This window comes from Oryctolagus cuniculus, chromosome 7, assembly GCF_964237555.1.
Source record: "Oryctolagus cuniculus chromosome 7, mOryCun1.1, whole genome shotgun sequence".
NCBI classification, from domain to species: Eukaryota; Metazoa; Chordata; class Mammalia; order Lagomorpha; family Leporidae; genus Oryctolagus; species Oryctolagus cuniculus.
This window is the reverse complement of record NC_091438.1, coordinates 79,602,496-79,618,656: the sequence shown is the minus strand read 5'-3', so window position 1 is coordinate 79,618,656 and position 16,161 is coordinate 79,602,496. Positions and strand designations below refer to the sequence as shown.

Sequence of the window (16,161 nt, the reverse complement as noted above, 5' to 3'; positions counted from 1 at the left end):
TTACAATTGAGGATATAAAGATTTTAGATGCATTTAAAAACCCCAGGGATGGGCACTGGCTCAGCAGGTATGAAATCCACATCTCATAAGGGAGCCCAGGCTCTACTCTCCATCCCCCCTGCAAATGTGCATGTAGTTGGGTCCCTGCCATCTGCTGAGAGAGCTAGATTGAGTCCAGGCATCTTGGTTTTAGCCTGGTCCAGCTCTGGCTGTTAAAGAGTATCTGGGGAATGAGCCAGTGGATAGGAAATCTCTTTCTGCCTTTCAAATAAATAAACAAAAACAGCAAACACCCACCCAATCATATAAAATGCAAACCCTAGAAAAGCAGTAAGCAACAAAATCATTAGGAATCCTAGGTGACTGATTAAGACAATGAGAAAAAAGATGACTGTCAAAAAAGACAATCAACCAAATACAACTAAGTTTTGTAACCAATGATAGTAAAAACAGGCTTATTCTATTCTCCTAAAAACAAACTTACTGATTCAGTAAGTGTGGTGGTTATTTGCTTTGGCACAGTGGGTAACTGGGTGATGATGTTGCTAGAACTTCACTGTCTTGTGTAACCATTCCCCCAGCAACAAGTTTTGAATCCTTTTGCCATCTCAGTCTCTTCCTTATTCTTCCCAACCTAACCTGCCAAGCATTGCTTACTTTTCCTTTCTTAATATTATCCCTCTTTTATAGTTCTAGTTTCTCCTCCTCCTGCAGAAATCCTTTTATTTAAAAAGCACTTTCAAAAGCATTAGATTCTTTTTAAAAGGACAATTGCTCCTCACTACAAAGTTAATTCCAAAATTCCAACAGCTTAGAATAGCATTCCATGTCCTCTACCTTTCTCCCCTTATCATAGGAACTCAGTTCCCTTATCTCCTACTTTCAAAACTTCCCACATTCTCCCTTACTACTCCCTCCTTCAACTCAGTTCCTTTCCCACCACTGACCTTTATTTCCATTTCAATTAGGTATCCTAAAAGGTTCATTTAAAAACTACTGTCCACTTCCAAAAGCCTGGCTGGGTCTCAGTCTAGATGAGAGTGCCTTCCTCATCCCCTAAATTTCTATAGTATCTCACACATGTCACCAGCACTTACAATATGCTGTTACTATGGTTATCAGTAAGGTAATTAATCAAAGTTAGCAAATTTTCTAGATAATGAAAGACTAACGCTTTAAGTGTCAAACTGGATTTTACCATTTTGATGGTAATCTTTCCAAAATGTTGTCTGATTTCTACCCTTTAAACACAGTAAACTAAAGACAATTTCAATGAATCAATTGAGTATTTAGAGCAACCTTTCTACAAGGAGGGTCTTCAAAAAGTTTATGAAAAATGCATATTATGAAAAAACTGTAGATATTTTAAAATTTTTATTTTGGTGCAAAAAAAGCTGCAACCCTACATGCTTAAGTGAAGGGCAGTACCACAGAGTTAAATTATAGCCAAGAAAATATAGAAACCCATCTGTGTCTCATGCATAGCTTTTTTAAACAGATTTATTTATTTACCTGAAAGAGTTACACAAAGAGAGGAGAGGCGGGGCAGGGGGATGTCTTCCATCTGCTGGCTCCTCCCACGCGGGAGCAGGTGCCCAAGAACCCAGGCCATCTTCCACCGCCCTCCCAGGCCACAGCAGAAAGCTGGATCAGAAGTGGAGCAGCCAGCGCCCATATGGGATGCCGACACTGCAGGCAGTGGCTTTACCAGCTACGCCACAGTGTCAGCCCCCATGGCTAGCTTTTTAAAATACAAGTATGATCTTGTCATTCCCTTATTTTAGAAAAACTTTTCAATGACATTTTCAATTTTTAGCAAGTATTCAGATCACCAAACCCATCTTCCTGGCATTACCATCTTCCCAAGCATCTATATAAGTTAATCTTCCCATCATTCTTTGAAAATTCTACCCCTGATTGGATTTCACTTCCTCTTCCAAAAATTCTTATCCATGTTCAGGGTCTCAAATTTTTTTTTTTTTTTTAAAGATTTACTTATTTGTTTGAAAGTCAGAGTTACAGAGAGAAGGACAGAGAGAGAGAATCATCCAACTGCTGGTTCACTTCCCAGAAGGCCACATCAGCCACGACTGGGCCAGGTCAAAGCTAGGAGCTTCTTCCTGATCTCCCACAGGGGTGCAAGTGCCCAAGCACCTGTATCATCTTCCATCGCTTTTCCCAGGCCATTAGTAGGGAGCTGGCTTGAAAGTGGAGTAGCTGGGACACAAACCAGCACTCATATGGGATGCTGTCTTCACAGGCAGCAGCTTTACTTGCTTTGCCACAACACCACCCTGACACTACTTTGTGGCCTACTGCGCCTCTAAAAGGCCCGTATGGGATGTCAGCATCATAGGCAGTGGCTTTACCTGCTATGCCACAGCGCTGGCCCCTATCACTGAAATCTTATAATACTTTGTCTACCAGTGTACTTGTACTTGTCCCACTAAGTCATGATTATGTTAAATAATGACAAGAAACATACCAGCATGAATTTTTTCCCTCTTCTTTTAGGCAAATTATTAATAATGAGACAATTGTAAAGGCAATAGGAAAAAAGGAGTTCTATTTAACTCCCAGTTGCCCTCAAAAGGAGGCCTAAACTAAATAACCTGAACCCCTCACAGCACTTATGGTCAGGACACCATTTAACTGTATAAATATTGCACAGTGCTCTAATTTTGACCATTTTATGTGTTGTCAATAACCCTTTCCTACGTTCTTTAATGGCAAGGAGTTGTCTCATACTTCTCACTTATCCCCCCACAGATATTTACTTTAAGTAAAATCTGGTTTGCTCCTTTAAATTTTAATGTTATAAAGATAAAATTTTTCTACTTATATTCTTTCAGGCCAAAAGAAATCAACATACAAGCAAGTAATTTCTTGAACATACAATGTTTTTGCAAAAGACCCTGAAGAAGGGACAGGTAATTTAATGCACGTTAGAAAGCTTTTACAAAAATAATATTTTTTCCTTATCAGAGCAGGAGAGTACTTTCCACAATGTAGGAATGACTTCTCTAGTGTTTTACAAACACACTGAAGACCTGGCACTGTGCTGTATATTATCAGCACTTGTCACTGCAGACCTCTATAGCCAAATGTATCATTAAAGCTGAAAACAGCAAAGGACCTACTTTGTAACATGCAATCTATTATTACACTTATATCAAAAATAAATGTCATAAAAATAAAGCAGTTTAGTTTTTTAAAACAGAATGTATCTATATTGCACTAGTGGTACTGACAGAAAGGCTACGATACCAATTTTTAACTATTTTTTTCATAAATTATGAGTGAGTCATCTGTGTGTTGTAGAACAATTATGCTCTATTCCCAAAATGCTACTAAGAAGTGTTCTGAATACAACAAAATGAAACCTTTCCCAAATATACCACATATATACAAATATTTTTCTTAAATTAATTTTAAATAAGTAACTAGAAATCTCCAATTTACTTTAAATCTCAAAGGTCAGCATTTCATTTTAAAAATGCAATCTACAGAGGCTGACATTGTGGTGTAACAATTAAAGCCCAAACCGGCGGTGCAGACATCTCCTATGGGCACCTGTTCAAGTCCTGGTTGCTCTACTTCTGATTCATCTCTCTGCTATGGCCTGGGAAAGCAGTAGAAGATGGCCCAAGTCCTGGGCCCCAGCACCCATGTGGGAGACCTGGAAGACGCTCCTGGCTCCTGGCTTCAGATTGGCCCAGCTCCAGTCACTGCGTCCATCTGGGGAATGAATCAGCAGATGGAAGACCTTTCTCTTTGTGGCCCTGCCTCTCAAATAAAACCTTTTTAAAAAATGTGATATACAGGGGCTGGCGCTGTGGTGTAGCGGGTAAAGCCACCGCCTGCAGTGCCGGCATCCCATAAGGGTTCTGGTTCAAGTCCTGGCTGTTCTACTTCTGATCCAGCTCTCTACTATGGCTTGGGTGAGCAACAGAAGATGGTCCAAGACCTTGGGCCCCTGAGCCCACATGGGAGACCTGAAAGCAGCTCCTGGCTTCGGATCGGTGCAGCTTTGGTCGTTTTGTCCAACTGGGGAGTGAGTCAGCAGTTGGAAGACCTCTCTCTCTCTGCCTCTCCTTCTCTCTCTGTGTAACTCTTTCAAATAAATAAATTTTTTAAAAATTCCATCAATAGATTAAAATATGAATAAAAAGAGAAAATTAAATTCACATGTTGCCACAAAAGTATTATTATTTCCAAGATATCACTATTGTTGGTTCTAGTCAATACCAGCCCCTAAGAGAACCATTTAAGGCAGTGTTTAATCTGTAGACAGTGACTTCTCACTGAATAGTAAATCAATTTACTGGCTCATGAACTGTGTTAATTTTTAATAAAAAAGAAAATAAGAGTGCATCATATTCAAATTAGGTGAGTGGAAGAGTGAACAAGGAATTGTGTATTTATATAAATGTGTTTATACACAGGGTCAAAATGTAGTCCCAATAAAATGTTAAATGCTATCACTATTAGGCCAGTGCCGCAGCTCAACAGGCTAATCCTCCGCCTAGCGGCGCCGGCACACCAGGTTCTAGTCCCAGTCAGGGCGCCGGATTCTGTCCCGGTTGCCCCTCTTCCAGGCCAGCTCTCTGCTATGGCCCGGGAGTGCAGTGGAGGATGGCCCAAGTGCTTGGGCCCTGCATCCTCATGGGAGACCAGGAGGAAGTACCTGGCTCCTGCCTTTGGATCAGCGCGGTGCGCCGGCCGCAGCGCACTGGCTGTGGTGGCCATTGGAGGGTGAACCAATGGCAAAGGAAAACCTTTCTCTCTCTCTCTCTCACTGTCCACTCTGCCTGTAAAAAACAAACAAACAAAAATGCCATCACTATTTTTCTTTCCAAGAGATAACAGAATGCTATGTATGTGCGAAATGCATCCAGCTTACAGACACATTTCCTTTCAGTCTCTCTACTCTGACTTTATTTCTCTTTTCTCACCTGTTGAAATTTCTCACCTGTTGAAACTTATTTTGACATAAAAAGTTTCTTATTCTGGATTGAAGATTAGGTCAGTAGAATATTTTCAGTGTTTTAGAAATTTTAATAACCAGGATGACTACATAATTTATCATCCAAGCCAAGACCCTTGTGAGTATAAGAAAGACAGTTATTACCAATCTGGGACAGCAAGGCTAAACCAGCTTGTACAGTCACTATATTAATAAATTTAATATGTGTTTTTAATATTGCCAGGATTAAAAAAAGATATCATTTAATTAAGATATTAAACACAAAAAGCCAATACTTAAAACAAAGGTCAAAAGCATTTAATATAAATTGTATCATGAAAATTCTGATTTTTCATGAATTTTTCATAATGTTCTTAACAGACTGTATATAAAATTAATCAGGAAAAAACTTGTATGAACATGTAAAACAATCTAAAGAGAACAAAATCTGAAAAAGAAGCCTACTATCAGTGCAGTCCACACTAACTGGAGTAAATTCATGAAAAATAAGAAGTCTACCTTGAATTCACCATATAGAACAAAATGTAAGCTTCTTGATACTAGTCTCTTTAAATAAAGATCCATTTTTTTTAAGTTAAAATTGTTTCATAAATTATCTACAAGACATGAAAATTGTTAAAATAATTTATCTGAATCTACCCAATAGACGATAACCTGTCAGTTCTAAGCAAAATTTTAATCTGTGAAATTTACTGTTTTTGACAATTTAACTGTCCCAAGTATAGCTACCTCTTTCACTGTCAATTCAAAAGCTTTCCTACTTTCTTCATCAATCCTTTTACTAACACTAGAGAGGATGTATTTTAATTTACATGTGTGAGCACAGAATTAAATACACAGTCCTTGTATCTTAAGCATCTTCTACTCAAAACAAAACAGCTTCTTTGGGCTCCTGAGTTCTGTGTTCTTTCTACTTCATTTTTATTCTGGCATCTCTCCTTTCTTGATTTGACACCATAGGAAGGGTCCATAGATGATAGCCTTCACAGTCAAAGCATAGAAAAAATTTTTATTGGTGGATGAGAAAGTGCATGTTTCTGAGAAGGAGCCCAGAGCTTTGATAAAACTCTCAACAAGGTCAATGACCTCAAAAAAAAAAAAAAAAATTAGAAGTACTTGTGTCAACAGAAAATAGATATATTGGGAAGCAGAAGGGTATCCATTTCAAGTCTATTCAGGCTATCAGAGATAATTAGTTACAAGGAATATTTCTTCTCCTCCAAAGGATATTAATTTCCAAAGAAAAGGCCAAGAGCTGGTAGCTTCTAAGAAGGCTTGGAATTTATTCTGCCACAAGTAATCCAGCAGTCCATTATCATCTGGGGTATCAAAGTTTCCCTTCAAGAATGGACTATATAATTACAAATCTGGGGAAGGGGTTGTGGTATCATGGGTAAAGCTGCGCCCGTGACACCAGCATCCCATATAGGAAACGGTTCATATCCTGGCTTCTCCACTTCCAGAATAGCTCCCAACTAATGTGCCTGGGAAAGCAGTAGAAGACAGCTCAAATCCTTAGGCTCTTGCACTCACGTGGGAGACATGGATGAAATTACTGGCTTCTACCTTCAGTTTGGCCCAACCCTGGCTGATGCAGCCTTCTGGAGAGTGAACCAGCCAGTAGATGGAAGATCTCTATCTTTCCCTCTCTCTCTGTAATTCTGCCTTTCAAATATTTTTTTTAAATTCTTTAAAAAAATTAAAAATCCACATGAACGGAGTCTGCCCTATAGTGTAGCATGTTAACCACTGCCTGCAGCACCAGCATCCCATATGCCGGCCGGTTCCAGTCTCAGCTGTTCCACTTCTGATCCAGCTCCCAGCTAAGGTGCCTGGGAAAGCAGCAGAGTATGTTCCAAGTTCTTGGTTCTGAACTCCTGGTTGCAACCATTAGGGAAGTGAACTAGCAGATGGAAGATTCTGCTCTCTCTCTGTCTCCTCCTCTCGTTGTAACATTGCCTTTCAAATAAATAAATAAATCTTTTTAAAATATCCACATGAATGAAGGTTGCTTCAAATAGAAATGTAAATATTAAATATCCTTACAGAGGCTTTGTTCCTATTTTCCCTTTATGTTGTGAAACATTTATGTTAAGGAAGGTTTTTATAAAAATGATTTTTTTATTCATCAAAAAATCATCTATCCATTCTTGAAAAGTGATGCTTGTTACTCCCACGATTATATATAACCCAGAAACCCTCTGGGACCATTAAGTTGGAACCACAGCTTTATATAAGTGATACTGATATGGAGGAAGAGAACAATCATGTGGAATTTATGAATAATCCTTTTGGGAAACAAAAAAATTAATAAAACTGGATGAAACTTTTTAGTTTGCATGAATAATCAGGAAAAATACCTTTTGTGTAGCTCTACCTGTGAAGATTTTAAAAACCAGGAGACAATGTTTCAGAATTCCCAAGGAAAGGAAGCATACATCTTTTTTTTTTTTATGATTTTCTTAAGTAGATATTGGATATGGAAAATATCCTAGGTCAGGGCTCACGTTGTGGCACAGTGGGTTAAGCCACTGCCTGCGACACTAGCATCCTATACTGGGCACTGGTTCAAGTCCTGGCTGCTCTACTTCTGATCCAGCTTCCTGCTAATGTGCCTGAAAAAGCAGTGAAGATGATCCAAGTGCTTGAGCCCATGCCACCTAAGTAGGAGACCTGGATGAAGCTCTTGGCTCCTGCTTTGGCCTGGCCATTGTGGCCATTTGGGAAATGAACCTGCAGATAAAATATCTCAGTATTTTTCAGTATTTTTCTTTCTCTCTTGCTCTCTCTTCCTCTAACTCTGCCTTTTAAGTAAAGAAATCTTTTTAAAAAAGGTACCCTAGGCCTTATTCAGCTTTTCATTTCTCTTCTCTTTGCCTAGGAATGCTAAACACTGTATTTCTTTTTAGCATCTCTGACATTTTGTTTAGCATTTAGCTGGTGATATTTTTTCCCTGCTGGCCTATTTAATATTACTTTTCTGACAATGAAGTTTTTAAGATAGTGTTCATTAGAATGAACCCTTAGTCAATGGATGGTATACTAGCAGTTATGTTTTGAAGAATTTTTCAGATGAGGTAAAAACTCTTTCTTTCTTTAATGTACTAAGAAAACCTAGTGTGGTAAAATCTTGTCTTGTTGAATATTTGCATAATCTCTTTGTATAGTCAGAATGGAGTATTTTCTCAAGTCCTTAAAGTCTAATTTAGGCCTATCCATTTCTTGAGTCCCTGTTCTTTCTAATTAGACACTTATTTTTTCAGTCTTCACCAGGATGATACCAACTTCATTTCAGAATTTTCAATTGCCTTCATTTTAAAGTAAGAAATCTAGGAAAAGAACCTCTTGATGAAGGTAGGGATATATAAAAAATATAACCCCATAGTAGGAGGACTAAGCCAGTAAAGAAAATTCACTCAACTCCCTCATTTTATACAAATGGTAAATAGTCATTCCTGGTGATTTTTATATCAAGTCAAGGAACAAAGCAAAGAAGCAGAAGAAAGAAAGACACCAGTATGAACACACATGCTTCTTTGGCATCAAGAACATTTCAAGTGCAAGTCATAAGACATGAGGAAGAACAAAAAAAGTTGGGAAAACAGCAACTAGAAGAAAGCAGAGGCAGTGATCTAAAGACCAAGACAAATTAAAAGACTGAAAAGAGAATTTTGGAAAAGGTTTATATAAATCTGTTTAGAAAAAAAGAGTATATTCTTAGATGCAAAAGAAATGAGATTTGCTGAAGCAGGGCAGGTTGAAAGATACAAATGAAAGAGCAAAGCATTTTGCAGGGTATAAGAAGCATATTACTTATGAGTAAGCTAATAAAATTTTCACAGATAAGCAATATGAAGAGATATCTGCAAGGTTGGGCTAACCAACCAAAAATAACACAGAAATGTGCATGATAGCACTTATGTGCTTAGCTGTATTTATTAATTTTAAATAAAGTTTAGGGATATTAAAAGAAAAACCTACTCAGTTGTCAACACAGGCCATTACTGAGACTTGCCCCTTCAAAGGTTTGATGTATAGACCAATTGAAAACTCACTAGTTCCTTTAGTTTTATAATCAATCCTATATATTTGAAACTCTACTGTAATTTATTTTCTAATAAAGCATTTACAGGCTAGAAGTGTGATATTTTTCCATCAAAGAGAGGTATCTTACTGAACTCTACTAACAAAAAATAAAAATAGTAACATAAAAAAATAGAATTTAAAAATCAATGGGATTAATGTGGACTAAGAAGTTCTATACCTCTACTGGGTTTTTCTCCCCAAATCAATATGAGCCAATGAAAAAAAATAACTTGTTTAAATTATATCTAACAGTTTACAAGTTGCTGAAATTTAATGTATATTCACTCAACTGCTGCTTACCAAAGAAAACTATATATATCATCTGAATTAGCACCAATTTGGTGAGGAAAATAGTGTATTGTATCAAACAGACTTGCTGTGATATCTGTTCAAACATACCTGTACCAGTCAAAAGTCCAGCACTCTTCTTTCGTGCATAAGCGCGTAAGTGGTTGGACAGGCTAACAGCACTTGTAAACGTCGTATTGCAATGCACACATGTTCTAAGCTTCACAGGCATACCTATCATTCAAAAGAAAACTATAATCCAGTTCTCACTTCAGAAAGTGAAATTTTCTTAAAGTGTGTAGAAATGTACCACAATAAAGATGGTTTAAAAAAAAAAAAAACGTTCATTGGATTAGGTTAACTTAAAATAAGGAGAGGGAATTAAGTTAACTATTATTAGTTGTAGTTAGTATTTAGGGCCAACCCATGCTCTTTGGATAGATGGAAGAGGAATGACTTGAACCTCAGAACTCCTCTGGATTTAACACCTATCATCACTTTCTTGCAGATTTCTGTGTTACGCAGATCATTTCTTAAACCTACTGAAATACAATCCTGTGATTTGAATACCACAGTTCTGTTGGAAGTTTCAAGCTTACAACCTTACCAATAAAAAGAATTAAAAAGTCTAGTTGACAAAGTGGTAATTAAAGTGTTTTACCCACAAAACCGTAAAAGGCTTGATACTAAATTAAGCTTTCTGATGAAGGCTGGGAGAAAAGGTGGTAAAACACACCACTGAACAGCTGTTAGACACAACATTTTATTCAGGGCATTTTATGTTCATTACTCTGAATGCGTAATCAATAATGAAAGTTAATGATTTGAAGTTTTTTGCAAAAATCTTTGTGCTAAATAAATGATCAACAAGCTAACATCTTAATCATCACTGGGAAGAAAACATCCTGAAACAATAAGAAAAACTCCTAACTTCTCAGACAACTCTCACTCCCCAACACACTTCAATTAGTTTCTTCCACATTACTGTGATAGCCACAAATACACTTCCTTCTCTGAAGTACACTACACCTCAGTCAATACAGCTAATATCCTTCTAAAATATACAGAAAACTATTGACTTTGAAGGACTCTGTTCAAGAGTCCTATAACCAGAAGGCCACACAAAATAAAACTTTTTCAATCACGTGCAATACAAGATAATCTTCCTTAAATCAAAACTGCATTACAAATATTTAGGATATTCCAATGTCTACCCAAGATGAACAAGTCAACAGTACTTTACATAATTTTATTATTAATCCTGTGGACAATACTATTACCTCTGACACACTTAGTCTAGGGTTGTAATTATGAGACCATCCAAGCAAACCTTCAACATTCTTAACCTCCAAAAGCAACCTATAAAGACACTTAAAATTCTAGACTAAAAGAATAAACCAGACTTGGCAATACCAAATAAAGCGTTGTCTACATTATGTGCAATATCGCTTGCCAACACATACAAAATATGCCTTTGGAAAAGAAAATCTTTTGGTGCACAAGCACTAAGCTAAATCATCTGTTCATTTCCATAAAGTCTAAAAGCCCAACCAAATATGTTTTACACTTAGAACAGACCTCCAAAACCAAACTACCCCGCCATACAATGAGGAAATGGGAAGGGAGAGGCTTCTTTGGGTTAATCACCATGTATAACAAGACACCAGTCCATTCAGTTTAAAAAGTCTGTTTTGTTTTGTTTCATGTAAGCAGTGGGGAAAACAACAGCTCAATCTTGAAAACATTATCACTTTGGAGCACTGGCAAATATGACAGAGGTCTGCTTTTTCAGTAATGCTGTTTTTGAACACCATCAACCTCCCATCCACAGCCATCCTCCAACCGCAGCAAAATTTGTTTACAGATTAGATTTCTGTGGTTTTTTTTTTTTTTTGTAGTTTTCTTTTTCCATTTGTTCTCACCTTACATTCAGACCAAGAAATGAGGCACAGAGAATTCAGTGCTGATGCGCATCAACTGATGAGTTATATAGAAATGACAGTAGAATAACCAATCTGTGTTCTGCAAAAAAAGCAGCTTAAATAAGAAGATTCTGAGAGAGTATTTTTCACATATTCCACTAAAGAAAATATAATTGAACTGTACTTAAGTTATATATGGTGAGATAGCCTTAAATGTACTCTTACCTGAGTGCATAGTCAAGTCCATTTTTTGTGGGTGATACATCAGTGGACTATCTTCATTTAATGGAAGAACACATCTCTGAACAAATCTCTTTCTTGCTGTTTGATTATGGATCTTTTGAGGAGAAATAGCAGAATTTCTTTCTTCTCCCATTCTTTTATTTTTAAGAAGTTCTATCAGTGTAAGAGACTGATTCTTTTTTCCACTGGGCAGCTCTGGTTTTGTTTCATCATATTCATTTAAGAAATTAAGCCCTTCTTCCTCAGATGCTGACACTGACAAAGCTTCAGTCTTTAGGCCATTACGGTATGCTTCAAGAGGTATAACATTTTGAGATAGAAAGTCATCACTTGGAAGTTTTTGAGCCACAAATGGTCTAGGAATAATACGACGACTGTTCAATGCCTTTAAGATTTTTTCATATTTTTCTTCATTTTGCATCATTTCATTCAGAACACAGATTGGAGATTTGTGAGCATCCCATTTGGTCTTTCCGAGTCTTTTCAAGTGGCCTCTAACATGATTTGATAATCCAATTTTAGTATCAAACCAACCACCACAGAGTTGGCAGGTATGTTCAGAAGTGGTTTCAGACTTCTCTACAGCTAAAAAAAATGTTTTAAGAGTGGCATCAGAATTTTTTGTAAGCAGACCACTTTACAATGATTTAACTCTGAAATACAAAATTATGTGATTCTAGCATAACCAGATTCAAACAAAATTTTCCTCTAAATTTGAACACAGACGTATTAACCCAAATTATCTACAAGAAAACTTACCTTTTCTAACTCGCTTAACAGGTGTCCCTGTACTAGCTCTTTTGAAATGTTGCATTTTGTCACTTGTGGCTATTTGTTCTGGTGATACAACATGACGAGCTTCATAGCTTAATCCTGCTCTGTGAAGATGACCCCGGACATGATTCGACAACCCTACACCTGTTTCAAATGTTGCTGGGCAATAAGGGCATGATTTCTTCTCAAGAGACAAATCAGTCCAATGAAAAACAGAATTATGCTTTGATAATGACGTTTCCGCATTTTCTAAATGCTGAGGATCATGAATCTCATGCAAAAAGTTGTTAGTTCCAGCATCTTCATAATATTCAAAATAAAAGCCATCATTTTGATCGTAACTTAGGGCAGCATTTTCTCCAGGCTCTTGACCTTCTACCTTGCTTTTAAATAGAGGGAATAAGTTTACATGATCTTGATTAATCTCATTATAGCTTTCATCTTCTATGGCCTGTGTAGTGTAGTCACCTAGCTCAACATTGTCCCAGGAACTTTCATCTTCTGTTTCATAACTATCTTTCTTTTCAGAATTCAGTTTTTGCAAAACAACAACAGTCATCTTATGCAAAAAATCTGGATAGCTATCCAAGTCTTCTCCTCCAACAGAACTTTCTTTCTTAGATTCTTTAAGCACTCTCTTTACAGCTACACGCCTATGGTCTTTGAAGTTTTCTGGCCTTTTGGTATCAGAGTTATGAGGATCTGAAATAAAACTATTGTGTGAATTACTTGATGATGAAAACAGATGTAGAGAATTTAAGGAACTAGTTTCTTTTTTGAAATGTACAGGATATGATTCACCTGATTTTTTGATCATCCTGTAATTTTCATATTTGTGCCTATACAAATAGTTGCTATTTGCCTTGGCATTTGATTTTTCTCTTGCTGCCTGATGAAAATACTTAGGTTTTTGGTCAATGCTGCTTTTATTCATAACAGTCTTCTGAGGAGAGTTGTTTTGATTGCACATATTTACACCTGATTGGGCAATGCTTTTCCGAGCTTTTTGTATTCTGTGTGGCCGCTTATGAAATTTTGAAAAATTACTTGATTGTGAGCTTGATCCAAATGTTCGCTTCACATCCTGTTTTAAAGCAGAGTTCTTTGGAAAAGTGGCTGACTGTTGTTTGATTAATGGTTTAGTGCCATCAACATCTATGGGCTCTTCAAGGATGTCATTTTTTCTTTTATCAAGTCCAAGAGAACTACTAAATGAATCAACACATGATGATGAATGCAAGTATTCCATGTGTTTTTTTAAAATACTTCTGGCTGAAGTAGTAAAAGGACACACCTTACATATGTAGGAAGCTGACTTTTTGGATGATCCTATGACTGAGTCTTTTATAAAAGTCTTTTTTTGTGTTTTTCTTTGCGCTATATCAGAACTGACCATGGGACATTTTACTACTGCTCCATGGGCAATGCCTCGATGACATTCCAATTCATTTTCTGTCACTGCCATGAAGTTACACTCTTCACAGCAATAGTACCTTTTATCTTTTTCATGGGTTTTAGCATGTTGCACAAATGTTTTAGGGCAATTGGTACCAAATACACACTGAGGACACTGTAATCGTGCACTTCTTCCTTCATCCTGAAGTTCTTTCAATTCACGAATTTCCTCCATCAACTTCTGTCTTCTTTCTTGATGAATAATCATATGCTTCAGAAGTGAATTGCGATCTCGAAATGTCCGTCCACATTCTCTACAAGCATATGGCCTTGGGACATTAAGATGGCGAAAGTGACTATTCCCATCCAAATGATACATCATATGCCTGTGGAGGTGCTTTTTCTCCCTAAAATTCACATTGCACTTTGTACAGGGGTAGAATGATGGCTCTTCAGTACTGAAAGTAGCAGGTGACTCAGAATCACTCTCTTCACATTTCTTTTTTAAGGTATTTGAAAGAAAAGTGCTAGTATGAACAGGTGAACTGTCTTCTCCACACTTATCTGGGTTATAAATTAGATGTTGAAAAGCCTCCACAGATTCCAAGTCTTCTTCAGCTGATTCAGGCTTCACTTTTGATAATGCATATTTCTGTGAGTCTACTGCTTGTAGCTCTTCATTCTGTTCTAGAAAGTCTACTTCCAAAACTTTTGATTTATTGGGAACACAACTGGAATCACTCAAGCAATCCTCTGTGTAACGAGTTATCTTGCTTACATCCATTTTTCGCTTTCTCTTCTTTTCTAGACCTACTTTAGAATGAACTGGAGATTTATCTACTGTTTCTTCATTAGACATAAGAAACTGAATAAACTCTTTTTGGGGATCCCAGTTTGCATTATTTTCTGACCTAAATTCATCTGTACCTGAGGAAATTCCTGTCAATGCATTGACACAATCATCTTTTACCAATAAATCTTCACTATCCTCACCCACCTCTACTTGATTTATTAAAGTGCTATCTGACTTTATACCACTCCCCACTGAATTCTGAACGTCACAACCAACTGAAGTAGAGGTAGGTAGTTTTTTAATGGAATGAGTTGGATTCTTGGCATGTGCTACATCTGATAACAAAAATAAAACTTGGTGTTGACTTGCTTTCTGTGGTGCAGACAGCTGAAGATCAGCTGCTACCTGCAAAGTTGAACAAGATTCTGATGTTGGCTGATCCACAGGCTGTCCAGTGGTTAATGAAACACTGCCTTTATTCATATTGGAAGTCTTAGTTAAGGAGGAGTGTGAAACTGGTCCATTAACAGCAGCTCCTTTAGGCAAGATAAAGTTTTCACTAGAAACAGCAGGAGCACCAGCATGTATAAATAGAGCAGACTGGCCTCCACTTAAGGCTTTTTCAGATTTGTCCTTTGATAGTTCTTCAGGCAGAGCCAACGTATTGTTTTTTTGAAATGATGTCTGACAATCTTTTGGTTTATGAACTCCACTCTCTTTCTCTGAGATAGAACTGTTGTCATCTATGAGTTCTTCTTTAGCACCAGTAATATCGGTGTTTATCTTCAAATCATCCATATTGTTGGCAAGCCCATTTAACACATTTAGTCTAGAAAATGGAAACAAAAAATTTAGATTTGAATCAAAGAAAGGGTATTATTAGAATGGAGAGTTGAAAGTATACATTTTTATTAATTTTCTGTTCTTTATATTGAGAACCTAATAATTGTCCAAGAATAAAGTAACAGTTTTAAAAACTGAAATACTTTTTAAAAGCATCTCAAAGGTTAATATCATTCTTCATCCTAAACAGCAACAATCCAATACTGCAAATATACAAAATATCTAGGGAGAAGTAACACACACACACATACACACTAAATCAATATGCTATGGACTAGAAAAAAATTTAAAACCTCTTACATACAAATTGCTAATAAAATTTTTACACTTAGGTAGATTTATCAGGAGCCACTCAATACTAGACAATAATTTAAATTAAAGAACACTGTAGAGATGTATAAGCATTGCCACTTAAAGTTCACTGCCAGAGGAATACTAATTGAAGAACTTTATTGGAATGAACATATTTGCAGTCAACATCAATAACTTACATATTAAACAGTTTTGCCTTAAGATGTTTCAATTTCCTGGAAAGTTGTTCTACCAGTTGTAAAAGTGCTTTATTCATAGGATTTCATTTATTCCTTACTCAAATTATCCTTAATTTCAAATTAGTATAGTTAAAACTAATGAAGTTTTATGTTAAATTTACACAATCTGAATCTTCAAATTCTAAGCATTCTCTAAAAGCATGTATACCCCACTTATGATCTGGCAGAATAATGTCTGCAACACCCTAAAAAATTTTACAATGAAACATAAGTACTTACTTTTATTTCATATAAAGTACAGGCAAGTCTTTTCTGGGCATTTTTGCTAACTTGTTTAGT

At 36.7% G+C, this 16,161-nt stretch overlaps 1 protein-coding gene across 28 annotated transcripts in view; it reads right to left on the bottom strand.

Annotated features, from left to right (window-relative positions):
- The window catches only part of ZNF644 (zinc finger protein 644), a 114,026-nt gene that overhangs the window by 14,635 nt on the left and 83,230 nt on the right, over positions 1 to 16,161 (bottom strand). For 13 of the 28 annotated variants that reach the window (XM_008264899.4, XM_070078060.1, XM_008264901.4 and 10 more), the window contains 3 exons: positions 12,286 to 15,317; positions 11,509 to 12,111; positions 9,473 to 9,595 (listed from right to left, as the gene is read on the bottom strand). The exons of 4 other annotated variants lie outside the window; for them this stretch is intronic. In XM_008264899.4, the coding sequence (XP_008263121.1) occupies positions 9,473 to 9,595; positions 11,509 to 12,111; positions 12,286 to 15,317 (3,758 nt within the window). Of the gene's footprint in view, positions 1 to 9,472; positions 9,596 to 11,283; positions 11,384 to 11,508; positions 12,112 to 12,285; positions 15,318 to 16,161 lie in introns of all 28 variants that reach the window. 11 more of the 28 variants (XM_008264904.4, XM_070078072.1, XM_070078075.1 and 8 more) reach the window with 2 other exon arrangements.